The following is a 25,270-nucleotide window of genomic DNA, read 5'->3' on the forward strand; positions in this document are numbered from 1 at the left end:
CAAGTTTCGAGAAAGTCATTGAACCAAATAAAAATAAAATTAATATTCAAATTTTTTTTTATTATTCATGTACGATGATCCAAAATCAAAACCTGCATTAATTCAAAAACGTTCAAAAATTAAATAAAAAAAAAAGTTTTTTTAACTGAAAGTAAGGAACGACGTTAAAACTTAAAACGAACAGGAATTATTCCGTATATGAAAGGGGCTGTCCCCTCCTCAATACATCGCTCTTTACGCTAAAGTTTTTTATTGTTTTAAAAAATAAAGTTGTGTAACAGATTCAAACTTTAGCGTAAAGAGCGAGGTATTGAGGAGGGGACCGCCCCTTTCTTATACGGAATAATTTCTGTTCGTTTTAAGTTTTAACGTCGATCCTTACTTTCAGTTAAAAAAACTTGTTTTTTTTATTTAATTATTCATATGTATCCAGCACTTAGACGCCTTGATTTCTTCATTCTGAGAAAAAAAATTACAGAGAAAAAAACGTTTTTTTACGTATGTTTGATAAAATCGACATGCTTGAGACTGAAGTTAATACAAGAGACTCAAATATGTTATTACCGACCCAAAAGGGTTTTAAAACCAAAAAAGGTATTTAAAATCTTGGGAAAGTTGATAGCAATGCTCAATTGATAATAATTGAGCATCGTTATTTGCCGAGTAAAATAGTTCACTACATCACTTAAGACGTGGCTTGTAAGTTTTTGGAATTCTTATCAAACGCATTGTACTGTTTAAGGTTCGTATGCAGCGACAATTTTAGTTCACTTGGTCTCCAAAGCGATTATCAATTTTATTTTGTTTAAGTAGGACAGTAGGTTCCTTTCAGCAGTTAAATAAAAAACACAAGTTTTTTCAACTGAAAGTAAGGAGCAACATTAAAACGTAAGACAACAGAAATTATTATGTATATGAGAGGTTTGCCCCCTCGTCAATACCTCGCTCTTTACCCTAAAGCTCGAATTTTCTTCCGGGTCCTTAAGAATGGCCCTTGGATTACAAAGGTCATTTAATTAGAATAAATAGGTCTTTTATTAGTGCTAAAAAAAAAAACCTTGCTGTAGACAGTGGGGTTTTGATGAGAGGACGAACCTTCTCAAATACGTAACAAGTTCTATACGTTTTAGCTTTTAATCGTGCTTCTTGCATTCAGATCAAAATACATGTTTTTTTATTTAATTTCTGATTGTTTTTTTTAATAATGTTGGGAAATCCGGCGCCCCCTTTACGGAAAATTTCCTTCCCCCATAAAAAATTCCTCATTAAAAATATCCTCCAGCGTTAACCCCAAAAGCCCTCCCCCTATCAGAAAAAATCCTCCCTGAAAACGTCTGTACACTTCGCAATAACCAATACTATATCTAAACAATGGGCAAAGTTCACAACTTTCAACCTTCCCCCGAGGACTGTTGGCGATTAAGTCACCCTCAGAGACATAGTTGTTAGATTTTTAGACTATGCTGAACAAAAAGACAATTTCAAAATTTTGATCGAGCGACTTTGGAAAAAATTAGCTTGAGAGGGGGGCTAGTTGCCCTTCAATTTTTTTTTGGTCACTAGAAATTTTTATTTCCGTTTGAATGAGTCCTCTCGCGATATTCTAGGACCACTGCGTCGATACGATCATCCCTGGAAAAAAAAAACAAAAAAGAAAAAAAACAAATAAACACTCATCCGTGATCTTTCTTCTGGCAAAAAATACTAAATTCCTCATTTTTGCAGATAGGAGCTTAAAACCTCTACCGTAGGGTTCTCTGATACGCCGAATATGATGATGTAATTTTATCAAGATTCTATGACTTTTAGGGGGTGTTTCTTCCTTTTTTCGAAAATCAGGCAAATTTTCTCAGGACCGTCAGTTTTGATGGTTAAGACTTAACTTGATAAAACTTATATATTTGAATTCAGCATAAAAATCCAATTCTTTTTATTTATCTATTGGTATCAAAATTCTGTTTTTCAGAATTTTGGTTACTATTGAGCCGGGTCGCTCCTTACTTACCGTTCGGTACCACAAACTGTTTGAAAAGGATGGAAATTGGCTCAAAATCTTGGCAAATTGGCTTATAACTGCACGAGACTATTGAATGATTTGGAATATCAATAAAACCAAATTACTGAATGGCTTTAGATTTAAAACTAGGCTACAGTGGCCGAAAATAAATTTACGGGTAAATGAATAGAAAGACGTCATTCCCTACCATAGTTCACACTGAAATTGTGTTTTAGATAGTAATATGTTGCTTTTGTGTTTTTCAGTAATCTAGGGTGTCCAAGCAAGGTCACCTTTGGGGGATTTATGTGTTTTTCTTTCTTTTTACAAAATTACTACACATTTATAATCTAAATAATTACCACGTATGTCTTTTTTTGATAATTAGTAATCTAAGTAATCTTTTTTTTTTAACTAGACTATTTTTCAATTTCTTTTATTGATAATTAATTTCAGCAATTAATTACTTACTCAATCTAGAACCATTTTGATTGCGTGATTTTTTTAAGCTTTTTTTTCTGCAAAGCAGGCAAAACCCCCCTCATTTAATGTTCACAGGATAATGAGAGACCATTTAGAAAGAAGTTAAGGATGAAATAGGAAAACCTGTAGATAGTGTAAATCAGGAAACATGTAGACCAAATGATTTAATTAGTGTTTTTTAAATTTCTTTTAGTTATTTTTAATTTCAGGAATTAATTTGCCTTTTGCTTCTTTTTTGTTCTACACAGCTAGCAAAACTACACTACATTTATGACCTACAACATTGAAAATATCACTTATAAAGAAGTTAAGGAATAAGAAATAATCAGAAAACTTACTTCCACATTTAGTTGAGTGAAGAAGCAGAACATATTGATAGTGAACAAGACAACAATATCATCATGAAGGAACTCTAAAAATTAAAAGATTTAGTAAAAAAAAAGAATACTTGGTAGAAAAAAAAACAATTCCACAAGCTACATGAAGGATCGACCATTGCAATCAAACTAGTAAGTTTCTTAAAAACGTATTTTAGCTTTGAGATAAAAATATACATTATATCTAGAGCAAAATTTAAACCTCTTGGGCCTATAAACTCATGAAACTTTTGTCCACATCCCCCTAAATACCCCACATTTTATTGAATTATAAAAGTAAATCTCTTACGAGTCCCAAATTTTGAAAAACACTTTACAGATCTGTAAAAAAAAAGTACTAAGAACTAAGGATAAGACCATGTTTAATTTTTTAGCTCTTTTCTATATCACAAAACAGGCCTGAAGAAACGCTCGTTCTTGAAATATATACAAAGGGGGAAAACTGGAATTGTTGAAGGTAAACGCCAAGATACAAAATACACTCTGACCTGTTTCATAAGGATTAAAGTCTAAGTAAATCCTTAGCATGAATAATGAGAAGAAAAAAAATATTTTCCACCTTTAATTTAGTTAATTTTTATTTTATATATTTGACGATGATAAATTTGTACAAGAAAAAAAACAAAAAAAACATGTCTAATGATTCAGCAGTAAACTGATAGAACGTGATCCATTATTACTCAACGATATTATTTCTCGTATATTTCCTATCCAGACTTTTTTCTATGAACCAATTAACTTAGTTAGCAATAAATAGGGTCTTAATTTTAACACATACGCTCAAAAATATTTCGCTAAGAAGTTAATTTTATCTGTTTGATTAAACGGGCAAAAACGGGCAAGCTGAATCGCCAATTGCCACTGCTTGCACTCGATTTAGATGATTAGCTCCCAGCAATTCCTGGTCTTTATTCTTGTCAATAGTGGTTCTCCTGTACGAATTCCTTGAAAACCTCAATCAAACTTCGATTCCATCATCAGCGTAGTTAAGGTATGCTTTTTCCTGGTCTTCTTTCAGTCCTTTCCTTCCTATTATTAGCAATAAAGAGGCTTTTTTGTCTTGGTGTTGTTTGATTGAGGTTGCAAGGTGTTCAAACCAGCACAACGTCTTTTTTTCAAAAGTACGTTTGCACCAGTAGCTGCAACCTAGTAAAGAGCAATCAGGGTTCATAGCATAGAAAAGAAACGGGATTGTAAAAAAACTGGCTAACGACAAAAATTTCCCATCTAACAGTATTCTGAAAGTTGTAATTTTCATTCACATTCCATCAAATGTTAATTAACGATGCCGAGAAGAAATTTTACGAATTTCAAACAGGAGCATGAAATTTTTCTTAAAAATAATCAGTTACTAAAAAAAAAAAAAAAATATTTTTAGATAACCCCACATCTTGAACAAAAGGAAAATTTCAGTTCCATATTGGTAGCATTGATGCGTGAATTTGTATTTATTTTTTTTTTACTTATTGATCATTTTTACACATGTCCTAAGGCTGAGAGAACGCACAATGTAGGTCAGCGTTATTAAATTTAAGATTGGAATGACTCCAATGACCCTATGAAGGCTGAGAAGGTCAGTAAATTTAGGTCATGAGTATAATTAGGCTAACAGAGTCTAGGAGTCCCATCCATAGGTGACTAACACAATAAAGATCGGGTAGATTCTTATTTTGTTAAGAGTTGACTTTAACATTTGCACTAGAGGCTAGAATAGTTACCATGGCTACTGTTCTTTCTATCCCTGACTACAGCAAATTCATTATTTTTACTTGCAAGAGATTTTTTTACCCCATATAGTTGATTTGTCGATTAAATATTTTATTTGCTATCCGTTGCTATGGAGCGAATATGTTTTTTTTTAGATTTCTACTGAATAAATTTTGAATAAGTAAAAAATTTAAGTACTTTCAAAAGCAACTTTGATTGACGGCCATATTTCTTGGAAACTACTGCAATTAGCTGCATGAAAATAGCAGAGACATTAAAAATAAAATAAGAGTGGGGTTGGGGGGGGTGCAAAGAAAAAATCATAAGCATACCATCAAAATACATCCGATATGAAATGTGAGTATGAGTAGGTTTGGTGGGTACATCAGAAACCAAGAACCACTCGCGAGGTGTCACACCTAGCAAAGGCTGATCACTTTCATCTGAAGACGTATCAGCAACGCTACCGTCTCTTTCCATTATACTGAAATCTTCAGAATTTGGGGCCTGGGTGTCAGGTTTTTCTAAAAAATGGGAACTTTGACAATACAACTTAATAGGGCATTAGTCTAGATAAAATAAAAATTTACCACTGAAATCCTCTCCTGTGATACCGAATCTGTATTCTGAAATTTAGCTTGTACAATGGGCATTGGGACACTTATAGCGCATCAGGCCTGCATACCCTAAAATTGCGAGATCTTTACGATTATTCCAATGGTCTCCTACTTCTGTACTTTTTATATAGTTTGCCCGTTTTCTTCAATTTTTGTTTTTGACAATTTATGTAAATCGTCAAGACAAATTTAATACTCTAGGTATCACTGTATATAAATAATAGATATTATTATAATATATATTAATATATATATATATATATAATGTATATACATATAATAATAGATATTATTATAGATATTATAAAATTATATTATCTATATACAGTGCTGTGTATATACGACCCTGCAGAACTTTGACCTAGATAGACGAACAAGGGGGTACACGTCTTTGGGCAGTGTATATCATGAAAAACCGGCCCATTTGCGTTGTTATAAGGGGGAACTAGTAATACCCTGGGCCCCAATAAAACTTACTTACGGCTCTGTTTTTGCTGCCCCTAACTCTAAGAATATCCAGAAGCTTTTTAAAAGCACAACTTGAATTTCTCTGCCACTTAGAACGGCGTTATAATTTATTCAATAATTGATGTAGCAAAATCAATAGCAAAAAAAGACTCACCTGTAGATACATTCCTAGAAATTTGGCGTAAAGAACCATAGATAGGTTGAGTAAATTCTAATCCAAGGTTTGCCACTTCCACTTTATTTTTTGGCTTTTTCTTCTCTTCTTCTACAGAACTCAAGTACATTGAGTGTCCGAAGGGTGTTTCTTCGGGGTTATATTGTTGCCTTAAAAGTTCATATTTATATTCATAATAAATATCCGAGTAAAGAATCAGAAAAAGAAGAAAAAAAGTTAACCACACTAGTGCCATGAAGAGTCCTGCAGCGTTTAAATGATTAACTTGAAAATTTGAAATTTTGAATTCAAAAAGTGACAAGAAGAGTTGACATGCTGGCCCCATCAAGATCCCTAGCTGACGTGTTCCGTTGCACACGCTTAAAACAGATGTTCGTTCTTTTTGATTTGTAGTCCGACATACTTCCGCTAAGAGGGCTGCTCCAGCACCACTCCCAAAACCTGGAAAAAATGATGTTGTTTTTATTGAAAATGAAGTCTATAGTTAATTTCACGAATAAATAAAAAATATTTTCGTTTTTTGAAGCTTTTTACATTTTCTTGGTGCCTTTTATCTATTTTTATTCTTATTCCTGCACCTGGAGACGGTTGAATGGGATTCTCGACCGAAACATTAGCATTTTTCTCTTTTTTATATAGGCTTTAATTTGTCCAGTTTTTCTTCGTTTTTCTGTGGTTTGTTCAAAATTTTGTATTTTATATTACGAAAGAACAATTTACTGAGTCAAGGTATTTCTAAAATGACAATCATTATGTCTAACACCGTCGCTTATCGAAATCAAGTAGACTACTCAAATTTGTTAATGGATCTTATTATTCTCGCTTAGATCATCATTAATAAAATTGTTCTTGGAAAAGCCTTCACACTTCACTTTTCACTACACCTTACCTTCGACCTTAGATAACCAGTCTTCCCTCATCACTGCGGCTGCTCAGACATCCTCCCATTCAGATTGAAGCGAGTTATTGAGAGGTCATTTCTGGTTAGTGCTCCATAAGGTGTTTTAGTTACGTGTAAGACACGTAACTGGATCTGATAGTTGGTCCGTGAACCTGCTTAAAAATATAGTTGTTGTGGCCCATTTTGGGCCTAAGCTGATGTTAGGTTATTTTTTGTAAATTGTTGCTAAGAAAAAGTTTTAAGTTTACTGTGAGTATTATGAATCCTTATAGGTTCAGATGAAAATGCTTTCTTTTTCGAAAGGAGTCTGACTTGAGGTACAGTTAGGTTTTGTTACCTCTATTCCAGGGTTTACCACCTATTACCTCACAGTTTCTCAATTAATTTGAACACGTTATTTTATTTTAAGCAAGAGTAACTGTATTGTCGGGTATATTGCAGCAAATTTAGTCAGTCATTTTTTATAATTATTAATTCATAAAAATTTATCAAGATTTTAGTATGTGAGCAGAGAAACAAAAATATGCAGTTCCAAAACTATAAAGAAAAAAAAACTTATATTAGAAAAAAATTTAATAGTAATGCTATTAGATTAATTTCTTAAGCATTATTAGCTAAAATTGATCCTTGAATGGCATAAAATAAGAAACTACATCGAATGACGACATACAAGAAGTACATAAATCTTCGCATCTAAGACACACTTGATTTTTTTTTTTTTTTTGTAACATAATATATATTTTGGCTCAAAAGATTCAGAAATTGAGGGCGTACAGAATTTAATGTTGTTACTTTAAAATAAGTGTTTGTTTAATTGTGGCACTTTTTGTTTCGTTCAACAAATTTGTTTAACTTGAGTGGATGCTACAACTACGCCAAAGGCCAGGGTTTAAATTTGTCTCCTCTCGTAAGTCTGCCAATCGTGCCACCTAAGCAATTCACTAACCCTATCCCTCATGGAAATTCGGGGCGTACAGAATTTAGTGTTGTTACTTTAAAATTAGTGTTTGTTTAATTGTGGCACTTTTTGTTTCGTTCAACAAATTTGTTTAACTTGAGTGGATGCTACAACTACGCCAAAAGCCAGGGTTTAAATTTGTCTCCTGTCGTAAGTCTGCCAATCGTGCCACCTAAGCAATTCACTAACCCCATCCCTCATGGAAAATATATATAGCCTACATGCCAGTGTACGAGACATACTTAGATAGTTTCTATTAATGAGCTCGATGCTCACTGATTTTGAAAACTGATTTAGTAGGCTAACGGAAATACAAGCTTTAAAAATTCCAGGAAATTTTGATAATTAAGTAGGACCTCAATAACTCGAGTCTCAGTGGCATTACAATAGTCGTTATCCAATAAATATACAATGGTTAAGGTTACTCGAAATATGGTTAAGGGGATGCGATACCTTAAGGGATCGTCCATCATAATTAAGTAGAACTATTATAGGCTATTATTAGGCTATAATATATAATAGCCTAATAGTTCCTCACTTACTTGCCCTTGCTCCTGTTTGGTCTTTTTTTTAATTGTGGTAAGAGAAAGCAAGTTCATCGCCTTTACTTTAAATTTGCAAAGTATCTTACGAATATAGTAATACGAACCATATATAATACAAACCATATACGAAATATGGTTAAGGGGATGCGATACCTTAAGGGATCGTCCATCATAATTAAGTAGAACCTCAATAACTGGACTCTCAGTGGCATTACAATAGTCGTAATCCAATAAATATACCTTGGTTAAGGATACTCGAAATATGGTTAAGGGGATACAATACCTAAAAGATAGTCTTATATCGTCCATCATAATTAAGTAGGGCCTCAATAGCTTGAGTCTCAATAGACGTAATCCAATAAGTATACTATGGTTAAGGTTGCTCGAAATATGGCTAAGGGGATGTGATACCTTAAAGGATCGTCTTATATCGTCCATCATAATTAAGTAGGACCTCAATAGCTCGAGTCTCAGTGGCATTACAATAGCCGTAATCCAATAAGTATACTATGGTTAAGGTTGCTCGAGATATGGTTAAGGGGATGTGATACCTTAAAGGATCGTCTTATATCGTCCATCATAATTAAGTAGGACCTCAATAGCTCGAGTCTCAGTGGCATTACAATAGCCGTAATCCAATAAGTATACTATGGTTAAGGTTGCTCGAGATATGGTTAAGGGGATGTGATACCTTAAAGGATCGTCTTATATCGTCCATCATAATTAAGTAGGACCTCAATAGCTCGAGTCTCAGTGGCATTACAATAGCCGTAATCCAATAAGTATACTATGGTTAAGGTTGCTCGAGATATGGTTAAGGGGATGTGATACCTTAAAGGATCGTCTTATATCGTCCATCATAATTAAGTAGGACCTCAATAGCTCGAGTCTCAGTGGCATTACAATAGCCGTAATCCAATAAGTATACTATGGTTAAGGTTGCTCGAGATATGGTTAAGGGGATGTGATACCTTAAAGGATCGTCTTATATCGTCCATCATAATTAAGTAGGACCTCAATAGCTCGAGTCTCAGTGGCATTACAATAGCCGTAATCCAATAAGTATACTATGGTTAAGGTTGCTCGAAATATGGTTAAGGGGATGTGATACCTTAAAGGATCGTCCATCATAATCTATTTTAGTTTGTGGGGCTAAAGACGAAAATCCGAAAGCCAACAACCACTTTCCTGGAAATCCCATGAAAATACTTAGCTCCTCACGTTTTAGCCCCTCCTGAAGCTGCCAAATTACTCAAATAATATTTCCTGAATATCTTTATCTTCGGCACAAAATGGGGGAATCTAGACGTTTTTTCTAAGATTTCTGGGACAGTAGGTGTTGGCTTTTAGTTTTCTGTTATTGCAAAAGGAAATAAATATAATAATATAGGCTAAAGAAAAAGAAAAGACATAGACTATTGACAAAGAAAGGAAATAGGCCTTGCCAATAGAGGCATCCATGACAAAAATAACATTATCTGGCTTTAAAGCATTTGAAACTTGCAACATTTCTTCGAAATGCAACATTTCTTCAAACTGTTGCCAAGGGCGGGAATATCGCCTAGAAACAGGTGCGAGGGGGTAGGAATTCCACTTGTTCATTTCCTGTGTTAATTTCCCTATGGGCGCGTTTGAATCAATGGAAGGGGTACTACTTATATCGTCCATCATAATCTATTTTAGTTTGTGGGGCTTAAGAAAAAAATCTGAAAGCCAACAATTACTTTCCTGGAAATCCCATGAAAAAACTTAGCTCCTCACGTTTTGTGCCGTAGGTAAGAGATATTCATGAAACTTACATTATCAAAAAATGGGATTTTTTTCTTCTTTCAAACGTAGCAGATTTTTCTTTTTATAGTTCAAGAGAGGGAAGTCCCTAAATCATCAGGGAAATTTTCAAGGACACCTGCTAGGAAAAAGCTAAAAATTAACTCAGAGGAATTGCCATTTGAATAATTTGGTAGTTTTGGGAGTTTCCTGTGCTCATATCCACTTTGAATTCCAAGCTTGCCGACAAAGGGAATTCCAAATTTCTTTGTCTTTTCAGTCAAACCGTAGATTCTCCAAATCTCTTGATGATGGCAAGTCCTCTTGGAGAATTCGCTAACGGGTCCCTGTCTTTGTGACGGTCAGCCGACACTAAGGCTCGAAAAATGATTCTGAGGTATCCCATCCTCTTAAGAGGCTTTAGGAAAGTAGGGAAACTTGTATGGATTTAGGATGATTTTTCCAAAATTCCCCACTTTGAGTGGAATTTCGAGCAGTTATGCAAAGACCAATTAAGTTTGAATTCATGGCATGAAATGAATATGAAATCTCCTCCAAAACCAAAGCACTAAAATTACAGTTTGTTAGTTTTATTAGAGTTTAAGAGCAAAAAAGGATCTAAAAAAATATTGAAAGAAAATCATTAAAATAAGTTCAAATATAAACCAAAAAAGGCTGAAAACATGCATACCACATACGACCCTAGACATGACTACATTTAAGACGGAGACACCAAGCATATACTGTGTATTTCCTATGACCATAGCTGAGACACAAGTGATGACTATCCATTTTGTGTGATGTGGGTAAAGATCAGACACTCTACCGCCAATCAATCCAGCTACTGTTCCAGATATACTGTACCCTAGAAAAAAAAAATATATATATACATAAAATGGAATTCAGCAAAAAGAAACAAGTAGATGCAATCACAGACATCGCATATTAAGAGAGCTGGCAGGGTAAAAAACATTAGCCGACCAAGTTTATGACCAAGTTCATGACAAGAGAGCCGACCAAGTTCATGGAACTTGGTCGGTTTTAACAAATTGGGCTTTTAAATTGAGACCGCAATCTTGTTCGGGAAAATAAGCCAGCATGGTGGCAAAATTAATCCCCCCACCCAACAAAAAAAAACAACAACAGCTGGGCTATGAGTATATTATTAATTTATAGTAATTATAACAAAAATATTTTATCAGCACTCCCTCCACATACATCATTTCTAAGCAATATTGTTGCACAGAACAGTTCGTATCTATAGCAACTATAGCCGTATATACCATTTGTGCATTGTATTTTTATATATTTAATGGTCAATTTCTTTATTCAAGGCAGTTTTCATTATAAAAACTAACCACTAGAATCAGGTCATCAAATAATTCCGTATTTGTGCACGACAATCTATAATATAATCTACTGAATTATCCAGTTAATGCCTTTTTACAATGCCTTTTTTTATATTTGTTATATAGCCTTCTTATAAAATTTATAAATCTAATGATTATTGTGATTCTATGAAGTTTTTAAATTATCTGACCGAAATCAAAATATCTTATTGAGCTTAAAATTAGCCTCCTCTTCTTTTCCATAATACCCTTTCAGGTACTTATGCATAATGAACTTTCTCACAGGGCTCAAAATAGGTCGCAGTTCGAACACATTGAACTTTCTTTACATTTTTGCCACCATAAACTGCGAGGATACTCCCCCCCCCTATCTGCTACTCCTGTTATGTATCTGTGAGTGCTACTTGCTCCACCAGGCGTGGCTCAGTTCTGCCACACCTAGTGGGCTCCATCTGGCTTAGACGACTATTGATAGTAGACAACCCCTTACCATAAATCTTATATTTTGACAAGCACTTACAGTGTTATGTAGTCCTGGTCACGATCTGCAAAGATGTTTCTAAAAAAAAATTCCAAGAACCCTAATATCTGAATAATCTAGTCTGAAATGCAAATGAGTTTAAAATCCATTTCACCACGTTTCCCTTTTTTAGATTTACTTTTCCGATCACTAAGGCGCCATTAAGGCGGTGTCGGGAAAGCTTAGCAGTGTTTAGGTGTCTAATACCATTCCAGCGTCTAGTCACAATTTTAAAGGCTAACGTCACAAAAAACTGTTTAGAATTGGAAGAATCCAGGCCACCCTCTCATCAATATCTCTAGATTTATGCTTCTTCAATTAACCTTTATACCCAGGGCCGTATTCAAAATTTTTGTTCGAGGGGGAAGGGGGTGTAAAAAAAAACTTGAGGAGATCTTGGGTGTCTGCTCACTCTGACCCTAAGACCCAGTGTTTTAGTCTTATCCCCTCTCCCTCATACTGAAATTCAGTGTTGGAGAACCCACGAAAGAGACTACAGTCTATTACATATGCTGCACTGGTTCTAAACGGTTAACCCCCGGAAAATACCCCCGGATGGAAAATACATCCCTGCTGAAAGGAAATTATTCCCAAATTTTTTTTTCCCTACTGAAATCCCCCCCCCCTGCAGAAAAACTCCCGAGAAAATGTCCGTATGTTTTTCCCAATAGCAAATACCTACTGAAAGCAATGGACAAATCAAAAAACTTTGAAAGACACATAAACTTCCACAACGGGGTTCTCTGATTTTTTTTTGTAGTTAGGGAGGGAGGGAAATACCTCAGTGGGTGCATTTTAATGCCGAAACATCCCAACTCTCACTGAGCAATCAGATAAATACATAATTAGTTCTAAGGGAGAGACGAGGGAAGGTTGGAGGTAGAAATTGATGCATAGTCCCCAGTGCTGTGACCAGGATTTTCGTTTGGTGGGGGATGGGTACTTTTTTCGTGGGAGGGGCACAAAAGAAACTTTAAAACCGAACCAAAAATGAAAATCTGATATTTTAAATTGATATAAATTTATGGTCTACATTGTTATTATGAAAGTAAACCGTAAAATTAAATCCCAAAATGAGCAGAATTTATTCCTTATGAAAGCGGGACTGCCCCTTCCTCATTCATGCCTCTACCTCATGGTCGCAGAAACTTACGAGAGTACTCATTAGATCAGATATTGAGAGTTCCAAGTCCTTCTTTTATAAGTCGAAAGTGATTACAAACCAACTAGCCACGTGGGGGGGGGGAGATTCTACAGGGGTTATTTTCCTAGGGCGATTTTCCACAGGAGGTATTTTCTGGAGGGGATGTAAACGCCCGCCACCGGCTGTACCACAGCCTTTGGAACAGGTTGGAGTTTGGAATTTAACTTCTGAAGCAAGATAGATAAAATATTCAGAAATTGTGGTTATAAACGTTACTATGAAAAGAGCTGGCTTCTTCGGCTTTTTTCTCACCTCTCTCCACGCGATATATCACCTCTCTTCAACCCTCAAATATTTGCTATCGTGATGTTACAGTATTTATAAGTTTGTTTTCGTTAAAGGGTTAAAACATGATTAACTTCACAGGGGGGGGGGCTGAACCCAACAAATTTTTTATACGTTTTTCGAAGTTTTTTGTAGCCCCCTCCCCCAGAAAAATTCTTTTGTAAACCCTCCTCCTCCCGAAAAAACCCTAGATACGGCCCTGGTGGGTTGATATAGTAAAGAAGAGAAGTAAAAATAATTAACAATTTCACAAGTTAAATAAAATTAATTTAACAAATAATTTTACAGATTTTTTTTTCTCTTCTAGGGTTAAAAAATGATAACTTTCATAAGGGGCGGCGACAGGTAAGTACAAAATTATAAATTATAAGGCAGTGAACATTATAAGGCAGTGAACACCCAGAAATTTCCCATAATATACAACAAATGCACAATCTATTTTTTCTTTATTCGGAAAATTCATGAAAAATGTTTTTTTTTTCCTAAAAAATCCAGCTTCGAGGAACATTGGACTATTCTAACTTATTTTTTATTCCATCATTTTCACATCCAATTAAAAAACACTGAAATTTCTTGTATAATCGGCTAGGAAATTCATTCTGCACTTTTCCTGACTATATTTTAATCTTAAGTCAACTTATCCTTCTTCGAAAGCATTTTTTTTCGTGAGCGTTTCAAATAGGAGATATAAGAGTTCTTAAGACTGCGGGTTAAACAAGTAAATGGTAAATCCCACAAATGACAAAAATAACACCTATTTATTCAAATTCATGTATCTATTTGAACAGGCTTGAAGCCCCTCATCTCCTACATAAGTTCCCATGCTTATATCCTTTCTATCATTTGTTAAACTAAGGAAATAAAAGATCAAATGCTTTTATTAACGAATCTGGCCTAGGGCCATAACTTAAATTCACCAATAGCTAGGAAGTATATAATCATTTATCGAGAAAACGCATACATTTCAAACATCAGTATACAAAAGAAGTAAATCTTACCAGCAATGGCTAATCCCAGAAAAAATTCATCTGTGGCTCCCAGCGATTGAAGAAACTCCCATGCTGAGGGCAATATTACGGCTGAAATTGACGAAAACATTATTTTACATTATTATAAATTATTCTCTGCACAATAACCCAGGTTAATAACAGGCTCTCGTTTTGGTTCTTAAAAGGGCATGTCATGATTATTTTGTAGACAAGTTCGAATTAAGGCCATCTTGATAGTATTAGGACTATAGACTAGCTTTAGAATTGGTATCATAGCTTGAAATTCACTCTTGTATAGAGATAAGTAATCGGATTTCAAGAGTTCATATTAAGTGATACTAAAGTACATTTCTTACAATTTAAGACTGTATATTACCCACTATTGGTATTATAGCTGGTGAGAGCAAAATGCTGCTTGATAAATCAATCCAATATTTCTGTATGCTGTTCGATTACTTCGCAGTTATTAAAAACTATTTAGTTTTACGCTTACATTTTTAAGATAGTTTTAATTGTGTACTGAAAGCTACTAATGTCAGAACTGGTGTAAGACTATGAAAAGCTTTATAGATTCGTTTAGTGTTGTCAGGCTACATACTCACTTTTGAGTCTTAAATCAGTAATCCCGTTTTTTATACTTGACTTTTGTGCTTTCAGTAAAGCGCTAGTTTTGTATAATCATAAAAGCACAGGGAAACACAATTAGTTTGTTAATTTGTACAAGTTATATTAATATATATTAAATAGGCTGTGAAGTAATAATTTTTGTCCGTTTTAAGTTTCAACTTCGCTCTTTAATTCCCTCGGAAAAACTTTGTTTTTTTTAAATTAATCTTTGTTCGTTTTGATTAAAATTTAATGCACAAACAACGCTGCCATTATCTTTTTTATTTATACGGAATAATGTATGTTCGTTTTAAGTTTTAATGTCACTCTTTAGTTTCAGTTGAAAACTTATTTTTAATATAATTTCTAATTATCAGTGATCTAGGAGAGATAAGACACCTAGAAAATACTGCAAACAACCATGACAGCTACGAAAAACTTTCAGTCTATAACATATAAAGGTCCAAATCCATACTTCGCAAAACAATACATGTTTTTCAGGAACGTTTGTTTTTCGATTAGCAAAAGGTTGTTTTTACTTGTCTGACTTCGCCTGAAAAAGCCATAATGAAGACAGGGCTTTATAAATCACCTACTGACTAGCAGAAAAATTAAGAATTATTCGTCAATGTTCACTGAAGATATCATATTTTTAATTATTTTCTGAAGTAGCGCTTGGCAACGCCATCCCGCCATTTTCAAAGAAAGTTACCACCCATTCTAGTTACACATTCCGCTGGTAGGAGCCGAGTATTATTGATTAAACGTACGGCGTTGTCTAGTAGTGTCGATACGCTAGCCGAGAATTGGACCAATTTAAACCAAATCTTATATCTAATGAAACATTGGTAAATAAATTTCATAATCCCTTTTTTTCTAATTTCCTGGAAAATAATATAGTTAAGTTGTAATTCGAGGAGTTTATGCTTGTCTTGTGCATTTCTTCTCGCCCTAAGCAATACCTAACACAGGAGAAGGCGAGGGAGCAGCAAGTTGTTTTACATACAAGTCCAGTGGACAATTCTTTTTCATTAGGCAGCCCAAAAATCTCGGTCATCCCCATTGCAATTCCAATGGGCTTTCCCAGTAGGCAAAACTCAAATAAAATGAACAATCTCAGTTGTCCGAAGGACTGAACAGAGTAATGAATTTTATAAAACTTTTTATGTCAGGTCTCCAATCGCCTTCAAATGACTAACAAAACTGATATACTATTTGAATTACCCTTACTCCATGCCTATAAACCTTATTTCTGCCCCAGGATGGATGATAGACTATCTATCAATAAGTGTAATGACATCATTTTTATACAATTCTGAAAAAGGGCCTATGCCAGCTTTGCCTGAAAACTCAGACTATCTCTCTTGGCGTTTTTATTAATTAGCCATGGCCCTCAACTTTTTCATCACAGTTCACCAAGTTGATTTTAATTCGCTAGAGGTTTTAGCTAAGGAAATTGAAAATAAAGTAGGCCTAAGCATATATGCTATGAACTGAACGAAGAAATCGTTTATAATTTCAACCCCATTCTCAGGTATGAGCACAGGGATAGGAATCTTTAAATCCAAGTCCTTTGCTCTAATCCTGCCATATTTAAAATCATGCTCAAGAAACTTCTAGTTACTCCTGATGTTCAAACTATAGTGATTGTTGTAAAATGTTCGCAGTACATGTTTTTAAGAAGCAGAACAGAAAGTATCATTTAAGTGTCCCATAACACTTGGATATGGAAGACTTTATAACAAGAACATTGGTATGACAAACAGCTTTTAAACGAACCATTAAGAATCTCTTTATGATGTTGTAATAGCCTGCTAGACCTGTTGAAAAAAAAGAAAAAAAAAAAAAAAAAAAAAAAAAACGGGAGACAGATAAGTGCTAATTATATATACAGTGGCTTGTAGTGTAAAGGTGGAATACCGTGCCATAGGACTGATACATGACTAACAAGTCCCCTGGACTCGCAGGCGAAGGGTGAAACCTATAGTTTATATTAAATCATATTAAATCACTGAAAAGCAAGAATTTTTTTTCGCTATATTTATTCTATCTTGGAAACCAATTTTGAACGATATTTCTCATTATATATCAACTATTACCCTAAGATGTGACTTGAGGAGTGCTGAAAATTCAAAAGAAAAGTAAAACTTGATCCGGAAAATACAGCCCAAATGTATGGAAACGTACTAGCAATTTTAAATTGTACCAAGAAATATCTAAATGCACTAGGAACTCCAGGCTGCACCGAAAATGGTACAATTGTACCGCGCTGGCAACAACACTTTTGATATTAAGAAAGCAGGCTATTGTCAAACACTTAGTCAAGATTTAATTTAGGAAGTTGATTGACTCAATTTGGAGGTAGGAACTTCCAACTCTAAGGGGTTTTTTTGTGTGTGTAACCAATAGGTTCATGGTTTAATTTCAACAGAATTGCTACCACTAAAATTATAACTTTTAAGATAAATGCTATGAATAAAACGAATTTAATTTTGAGCCCTAAATCAAATAGTTGTAAGGAACTGTAAGTAAGGAGCGACCCGGCTCAATAGTAACCGAAACTCTTTTTTTCGCATTAGCTGAGGTTGCAAATGTGATAACCAAGCCGCATTTTAGTCACGTCTGCAGCTAAAACAGCAAAGACTTGTGGATTATGTGTGTGCTTTTTGAGTTCAACATTACGCTTGTACTACAGAAGCGAAAAATCGAAATTGATTTTGAAAGCTTGGATCAACAGTAATTTGTTCTCGACTATTGCCAACTGATTCGGTACTATGAGGTCTACTATTCGGTGCTGTGAAGTCTTTGAATCTTAAGACATATTAATCTATAAGAAAAATGTTATTCAAAGCTTCCAACTTCAAAAAATTAGCCCAACTCCCGGTGATCAAAAAGGTCGATCAGGTGGCCCAGGCATAAAGGAAAAATAGGACAAGGGACTTTTTACAAGAGTAAAAAGGACCTTTTTTCTGATGGAACAATGACGAAGTTGCTAATACCCTTTACCGCTTTTACTCTTCACCAGGCAAGGCACTTACGCAAGAGACAGAGAGAAAGGGCCTTTGAACCGGTACCTCCCTAAACTTTTGGGATTTCCCCTAGCCTTTCTTATATTTTTCATATAATTTGTCCATTTAAACTATTCCATTTGTTTCTCCCTGAAAAGATGACCCCCCCCCAAAAAAAAAAATTGACCCCAGAAGTTAGGAGTCTCGTAAGAACATCATTAAAGTCGTCTCCTATGAATAAGGCAACTTCGTGGAAAGCGCGCGAAAACTGAACATATTATTGTCGCCCTTTGAAACAATATTTAACTTCATTTTTCTGACACTTTCTTTTAGTAACCTGAAATGCATAAAATATAGTCAAATGTGGTTAAAATATACCGTGGTATTTTTTTTTACTTTTGCCATATATCCAGACCACCAGACTGTTCCTATAATCTATGCAAAGTACCTATTTTGAAGTTATTTTTTTCAAGTTTCCTGTTTACATTCATACCTCATGCTGCTAATAAAGTTTTCAAAATTGTCTATTTAATATGTACCCTATTTCGAAAAACCCTTACGCTAATCAGCATAATTAAATCAAAGTTTTGTGAGCATTATCTGATCATCAGACGACAGATGAATAAACCCGTCTCATTGACGGGAACTGAAAATTAATTTTAAATGTGGACCAAAACAACCACTTTAAAGGCAGGGAAGAATTAATTAATAAAAATTATAGAAGTCAGCTTTTGTCATTATAAAATAGTTTGATCCGGGAATGCGTCATAACATTCAACCGTCAGGACATCCACAAAATCCGTCATAATATCAACAAAAAAATTCGTCAGAACCACCAACCTTCACAACATCCAAAATTTTAAAACTTTAGTTTTTTGGGGTTTAGGAAGGGGGGGGAAGGTACCTAGGTTAGGCTACGTATTTAATATATGCTAAGCCTCCCCCACCCCCATGAAGTGCAAATATATGGCCGAAAGTTGTTTCTAAGCTATTATATACTTATTGTTATTATATAAACTTAAAAATTTTTGGATGTTGTGACAGTTGTTCGTGCTTGACGGTTGCTTTACCCCCACCCCCCTGATGTGAAAATATATAATTTGACCCCTCTCAATAAGCCACTGGCGTAAAGTCGGGATGCGCCTCTTTGTATATTTTGAAAAATATCTTTTTGGGATAGTTCTCTTGAAAATGCCTTTTCGGTATTTTAATTGAAAAACAAGAAGATAAATTTGCCCCTCTCCCTATATTTTGAGAAATACATTGTGTTTCCTCCCTACTTCTTCGTGAATTGACGTCACTATCATAAGTCTTAAAGAGGGTTAGGCTATAATTTTGGAAGAAAATTGCTCGGGAATCGTGATTTTATTCTGGGTTGTAAAACTGAGCTCATAATCATTTTTTGTCCCACGCCAGAATCTGTAAACCTTGTTATAGGTTGTTAATATTTTTAAAATCTGGTCATATATTCGATGAAAATCTAAAAAGGAAAAATATGCCAGAAACCCGTGATCTGTGGGTCCAAAAGCTTTCAGAGCCATTCAGAATTCAAATAGTCCGTCGAATAGTAAAGGCTTGGCTACATTTATAAGATCCTCCTTGGCTCCTCCTCCCATTTCAAACAAACATATTCCATGAATCATTAATAATTATTCATTCAATTCTTAACTAATCGAATCGATTATGCAATCCTTGAAATAAACAAAAAAGGCATACCCTTGGCTTAGTCAGATACACTGGAGGACGTCTTAGGCCCCAAACTTCCCTCCCATCAGACACCCCTGACAAAAAATACCTGCTTATATTATATAACAAAGTTAAAGTGAGAAAGAAACAACTTTGGCGACAGGCGAAGGTGGCACTTACCCCCGTCCCTTAGAATAATTATTTGAAAAAAACTACGTTTTCTAAAGAGTTAAAGAGGCTGAGTCACAATTTCGAACCTTAAAACGTACAGGGATTAGGAGGTGCAGTTGGGGGGCTTCCGCTCCCCAAACCCCCGCTTCCGTATATGAAAGGGGCTGTGCCCTCCTCAACGCCTCGCTCTTTAAGCTAAAGTTTGACTTTCTCACAACTCTTTTTTTTAAACAATAAAAACTTTAGCGTAAAGAGCGAGGCGTTGAGGACGGCACAGCCCCTTTCATATACGGAAGCGGGGGTTTGGGGGGCGGCAGCCCCCCAACTGCGCCTCCTAATACCTGTACGTTTTCAGGTTTGAACTTGTGACTCAGCTTCTTTAACTCTTTAGAAAACGTAGTTTTTTTCAATTAATTTCTGCCCGTTTTTGTGCAATTTATAACTTAATATTGCTTGACTAACTGTTAGCTGATCTTTTGAGGAGTTGAAGATGGGCGACTGCCGCCTCCCAAACCCCCCGCTTTTGAAGATTCTTGTGTTAATGCTTTTAATTCCTGAATACTCAAATCAAATGCACAGTAAGATTTTTATCAGCCACCCCAGGCCCCATGTTATCAAAGCAGTGGAGACTTACCTGTAACCTGAAGGCCGACTGTGATATTCTTCTGGAGACGCCTGTTGAGCCGAAGGATTTAATAGATTGGATTTAAAAAAGAAACTGAGTTTTTTTTCAAACTTTAAATTCAATATATACAAAAATTTCTCTGTCGGAGAATCGAACTCGGATCTTCCGCCTAACAGTCAGGAATAGCGACCACTGTACCACAAAGACATTACATTATTTTAATTCTCTGCGATGTATTTTTGACGCAAGCAAATCCCCACAGAACTTGATATTTGGTTTTTGGAAAACAGGGAAGGAGTGATCGGATTGAGCTGAAATTTTAAAGATAAGCTCCCAGGCCCCAGGAAAGCTTATCCTCTAGATTTCAGCCCGATCAGACAACGTTAACGGGGGGCTGTGGTGGGAAAAATTAACATGGGCTCTTATAGGAAAACGAGGTTTTTCGTAAATGTAAATTCGGGGGATAATTTTTTCGGTCTGAAAATATCAAAAGGCCCTAACAGGTCGAATCCCACTTCGAACGAGTGCTCATTCACCCGGATCCGTTGCCAACTGCGGCCTTTAGGCGTGGTTGATAAAAAAAAAGAGAAATGAGCTTTAAGTGGCTATATTTGGTTTTTGGAAAACAGGGAAGGAGTGATCGGATTGAGCTGAAATTTCGAGGATAAGCTCCCGGGCCCTAGGAAAGCTTAACCTTTAAATTTCAGCCCAATCAGACAACCTTAAAGGGGGGCTGTGGTCGGGGGGTCGAAACTTCCGGCCCACTTTTACCCATGAAGATAAAGTCGGAGGGGGTGAAATTTTGCACGTTTCTTAGTTGGAGCTTGGGCTACAAAATGCGATCACCGCTGTCGCTCTGCGACCGCTAGGACCGGAAATCGCTTAACATTGTGGTGGGTCGCCTCTTTATAGAGGCACAAGTGTACGTCCTTGATCAGTATTTCCTGAAATAACGTCAATTTTCCTGAAATAACGTGAATAATTCAAATGTTTTATCTAACTCCAACCGAACAAAATAAACGAGAGAATATACGGTAGCATCAATTCACGATCAACTAAAATATAGAGGGGGAGGGGCAAAACGAAGATTCCAAAACTAGGGGGAACAAAAATTCGTTTTTTCCAATGAAAATTCCAAAAAAGGCAAATACCTCCCCCAAAAAATGAAAATACCTCCCAAAAAGACATGTTTCAAAATCTAGATGGGGGGGGGTCTCCTATCCAATGGACATCCTATAGAGAATATTCAGGGGTATCCATGCCGATCCTGTTAATTTGTTTAAAACAGAGGCTACGGTGAGGAAATGGTTCGGATAAACAAGGTAGTGCACGCGTAAGACAAGATGCACAAGATCTTGACCAAACTATATGAATCTCTGCAGTATCTTTCCTCCCTAAAGTGCCTCCAAGACCTAGAAGTGAGTGAGGAGAAGTGCAAACCGGATGATTCATACGGGAATTTCAGAAGTCCATTTTCCATCTTATAGGTGTAACCTTTGAAGCATTTGATTGATGGTAAAATCCTAAATAAGCGGCATTTTTGCTGTTTTGGAAAGTTATTGAGTTAGGCGAATTGAGTTTCAGGAATAGATTGCTAGCACTAGTAATGCTTTGAAAATGTGTTTCCAAGTCTCTAGCTTAACCCTTTCCTCCTCTCCAGGGAGAAAAGTTTCAAATCTCAACTTAGGATATTGTAAGGCATGATAAATTTCTGAAAATGAGTCCCAGCTTTGAACAAAGTTCAGGTTTACTTAGATTCCTAGCTCAAACCGTATAAAAACCATGCAAAGACAAACAGTCCAAATGATGCACCCCACACCCAAACCTTGTCATCTCCACTTTCTTTTTTTTTTTTTTTTTAAAAACGGAGACAGTTTCTATACTTTTCTGAGAGTAATTCTACCTTTAAACCCTTATAAGCAGAGATATAAATAGTTTATTCGGGATGTACCTGATTGATTCCGTGCATTCATAACTCAATACATTTTGTACTTCCTAAAAATAAGAATTAGTGCTGTTACCAAAAAATTATGAAGCATTTCTTGAAGTCCTGGCTAACAGTTACTCAGAAGCCGGAGGACTCTGGGCTAACTCTTCGCTTAAATAGTGCCCAGATTTTAAAGATTTTTTTCATATTTCTCGTACAATTCTTAGGTCTTCACGAAGTTACTGAAATGGGCCGTCCTAATAACAAGTTTCTGAGCATGAGCTTGCTAAAACTCGGGTCATTTCTACACTCAAGCATATAAATAAACAGCAACCAATTCAGGATATTTATTCCAACAGATAGCCTAGTTATGATTAGAACTAGCGAAGCTGGTTTTAATTTTCGTAATCTTTTTTAACTTTCCTCATTATTTGTTTTATGGATGACAAATAGAGCCTTGAGTGGTACATTTCAGTCAAATTACTTTAAAGAAAGAGTACGGACCATATTCAACGCCTCCAAGGAACAGATAAATTCCAACTAGGATGTAAGCAAAAGTTCTTTTGGTTTTGAAATTCATTCCCTATTCAAACATATTCACAGACCAGTTTTCTGATAATGAGTACCCCCGTCAAAAATATTTCAGCGACTAACCTGTTTTAACCTAATCAGCTGATTCTGAATGCATTAAATTTGTCTCCTCCGGTGTTCAACCCAGGTTGTTTTTGTTTTCCTTTGGCGCTAGTGTAACAATTACGTATGCTGCATGATTCATGTATTTATTTATGGTTAAGAAACGTAACACTAAACACCCTAATAAAGTGAGAATACAGGAGTGCAAGTCACACGCAGAATTTTTTTCAGAAGGAATGAGCCTATAGACACACCCTTCAAGGGGGAGGGGACAGCTGCCCTGGGTGCTGTGCTAAAGTTACACCATCAGATTCAACGTATCAGATAACCCTATTGTAGAGGTTTCCAGCTCCCATCTGCAAAAATGTGGAATTTTTTGTCTGAAGAAAAATTACAGATGTGTGTTCGTTTTTTTTTTCACCAGGGGTGATCATATCAAACCAATGGTTCTGAAACATCGGGAGAGGGCTCATTTGAAAGAAAAATTAAATGTTCTAGTGCCCAAAAAGATTGGAGGGCAACAACCCCCCCCCCCCCAAATCGTTTTAAAACTTGGCCTGGGTTTACGTATAGTATTTGTTATTACGAAGTATACAGATACTTTCAGGTGGGGGGGGGGATTTATCCTTGGGCTGAGTTTCCATGGGAATAATTTTCCATGTGGAGAAAAATTTCCAAAGGTGAACAATCCAGGGAAAATTTATCACTGGGGGGATTTGACAGAATTCCTGTACAAAACTATTTTTACTGGTCTTACTTTCTCTTTGCCTACTCAATTTTGTTGTGGAGATGTTCCGGGGAACTTGTCCAGGAGAAATTCTTAGCGTATTTGGATTTCTGGGAAATAATTCCCACGGAAAGAGGGATTTTCGGAGTGACCGGAAAAAATTTTAGGATTTTTTTTTGGGGGGGGGGGGTATATTATGTAGGAGCAATTTCCCGTGAGGAGAGGAAGTTTTTTATCGAGAGTGAGCCAGATTTACCGGCACTATTCGAAAAACGATCAGAAATTTAAAAAACCAAGCTTTTTTTCAACTGGAAGTAAGGAGCAACACTAAAACTAAAAACTAAAAGAAATTAATCTTTATATGAAGAATTCGCCCCCCCCCGATCAATACCTTGCTCTTTACACTAAAGTTTGACTGTTTGTCCCAATTTTTTAACATCGGCTTTTAAAACATAAGGGCTGTTTAATTACAATAGGAAGCTTTTTTCTAAATTTTAAGAACTTTAGCGTGAAGGGCAATGTATTGAGGAGGGGGCAACCCCTTCATATGCGGAATTATTTTTGTTCGTTTTTAATTTTAATTTTGTTCCTCACTTTCCAATGAAAAAATTTGTTTTTTTATTACTTAATTCATAGTAGAGCAAGTGCATGGGTTGGAGAAAGTATTTTCTGCCACAAAGCGACCGAAATTTTCATAATAAGTTATCAAAAAGTGCAACTATCATTATATTTGCATATTTTTGAAAACCTATTCGAGAGAAGAGAATACTTAAAGAAAGTATTAAGTAGCAAAGGGTCTAAGTTTCTTTGAAATTCAGAATATGAAAAAGTTTATTTTACTTATTTGCCAAATGAATGAATTGAATCAATGAATGAATTCAGTAGATGGTCTAGAACGGTATTGTCTGGCAAAAAGTGCTGTCAAAATATGCTAATTGGCCTCAAACTAATTGGCCTTTTCTTTTGATTTGTCTCTCACATACATTTGAGAGGAAACAATTAATCTTAAAGGCTGTTTTAAGTCGCGAGGGAAAAAAAAGAAGAAAAATCTGGATTGGCAGTAAAAAGTGTTTTTTCCCGTCCATTTTTCTTCTTTCTTTCTTTTGTTTAAGTCAGCTTCCGAAGATCAGGATGGGAGAAGGGGCAAAACATGATCTGAAGGGGAGAGACTCAGGGCCGTATCCACGATTTTTGTTCGGGGGGGGGGGGGCTACCAGTTTTTTTCCCATGGACTTTGTCTAACAGCCTCGGGCAACATTACGTTAGTTCGAGACCGTTAGTCCACCCCTTGCGAACGAGGACGCGTCCACTAGGCATACTTTGGTATCTTTAAGGAGCACTTTTGTTTTTAGTCCTTTCCTGGACCACTTCACTTCTGAGCTGAAACAACGATTTGAGCTTCACCAGAAACTGCTGTCAAAGCTCAGCGTCCTTTCTCCTGCCAAAATTGTTTCTGTCAATCTGAAGGCATTAAACCTGGAGTCACTGGTTAAATTGTGTGGCGATATTGTTCCCAAACCAGATTGTCTGAAGCAAGAGATTGAGC

General features: G+C 35.7%; 1 protein-coding gene across 1 annotated transcript in view; it reads right to left on the minus strand.

The window, feature by feature from the left end:
- Positions 1–23,003, minus strand: part of LOC148949593 (uncharacterized) — a 37,762-nt gene extending 14,759 nt beyond the window's left edge. Inside the window, exons 1-6 of the mRNA XM_089093619.1 lie at positions 22,869–23,003; positions 14,351–14,431; positions 10,686–10,859; positions 5,803–6,264; positions 4,896–5,087; positions 2,818–2,891 (exon numbers count right to left, since the gene is read on the minus strand). Coding sequence (XP_088949745.1) covers positions 2,818–2,891; positions 4,896–5,087; positions 5,803–6,264; positions 10,686–10,859; positions 14,351–14,431; positions 22,869–22,944 — 1,059 coding nt within the window. The 5' untranslated portion in view covers positions 22,945–23,003. The remainder of the gene's footprint in view (positions 1–2,817; positions 2,892–4,895; positions 5,088–5,802; positions 6,265–10,685; positions 10,860–14,350; positions 14,432–22,868) is intronic.
- Between the last annotated feature and the right edge of the window lie 2,267 nt (positions 23,004–25,270).

The sequence above is a fragment of the Artemia sp. Qi Xiang Cuo genome, chromosome 8 (genome assembly GCF_049724085.1).
Source record: "Artemia sp. Qi Xiang Cuo chromosome 8, ASM4972408v1, whole genome shotgun sequence".
In the NCBI taxonomy this organism is placed as follows: Eukaryota; Metazoa; Arthropoda; class Branchiopoda; order Anostraca; family Artemiidae; genus Artemia; species Artemia sp. Qi Xiang Cuo.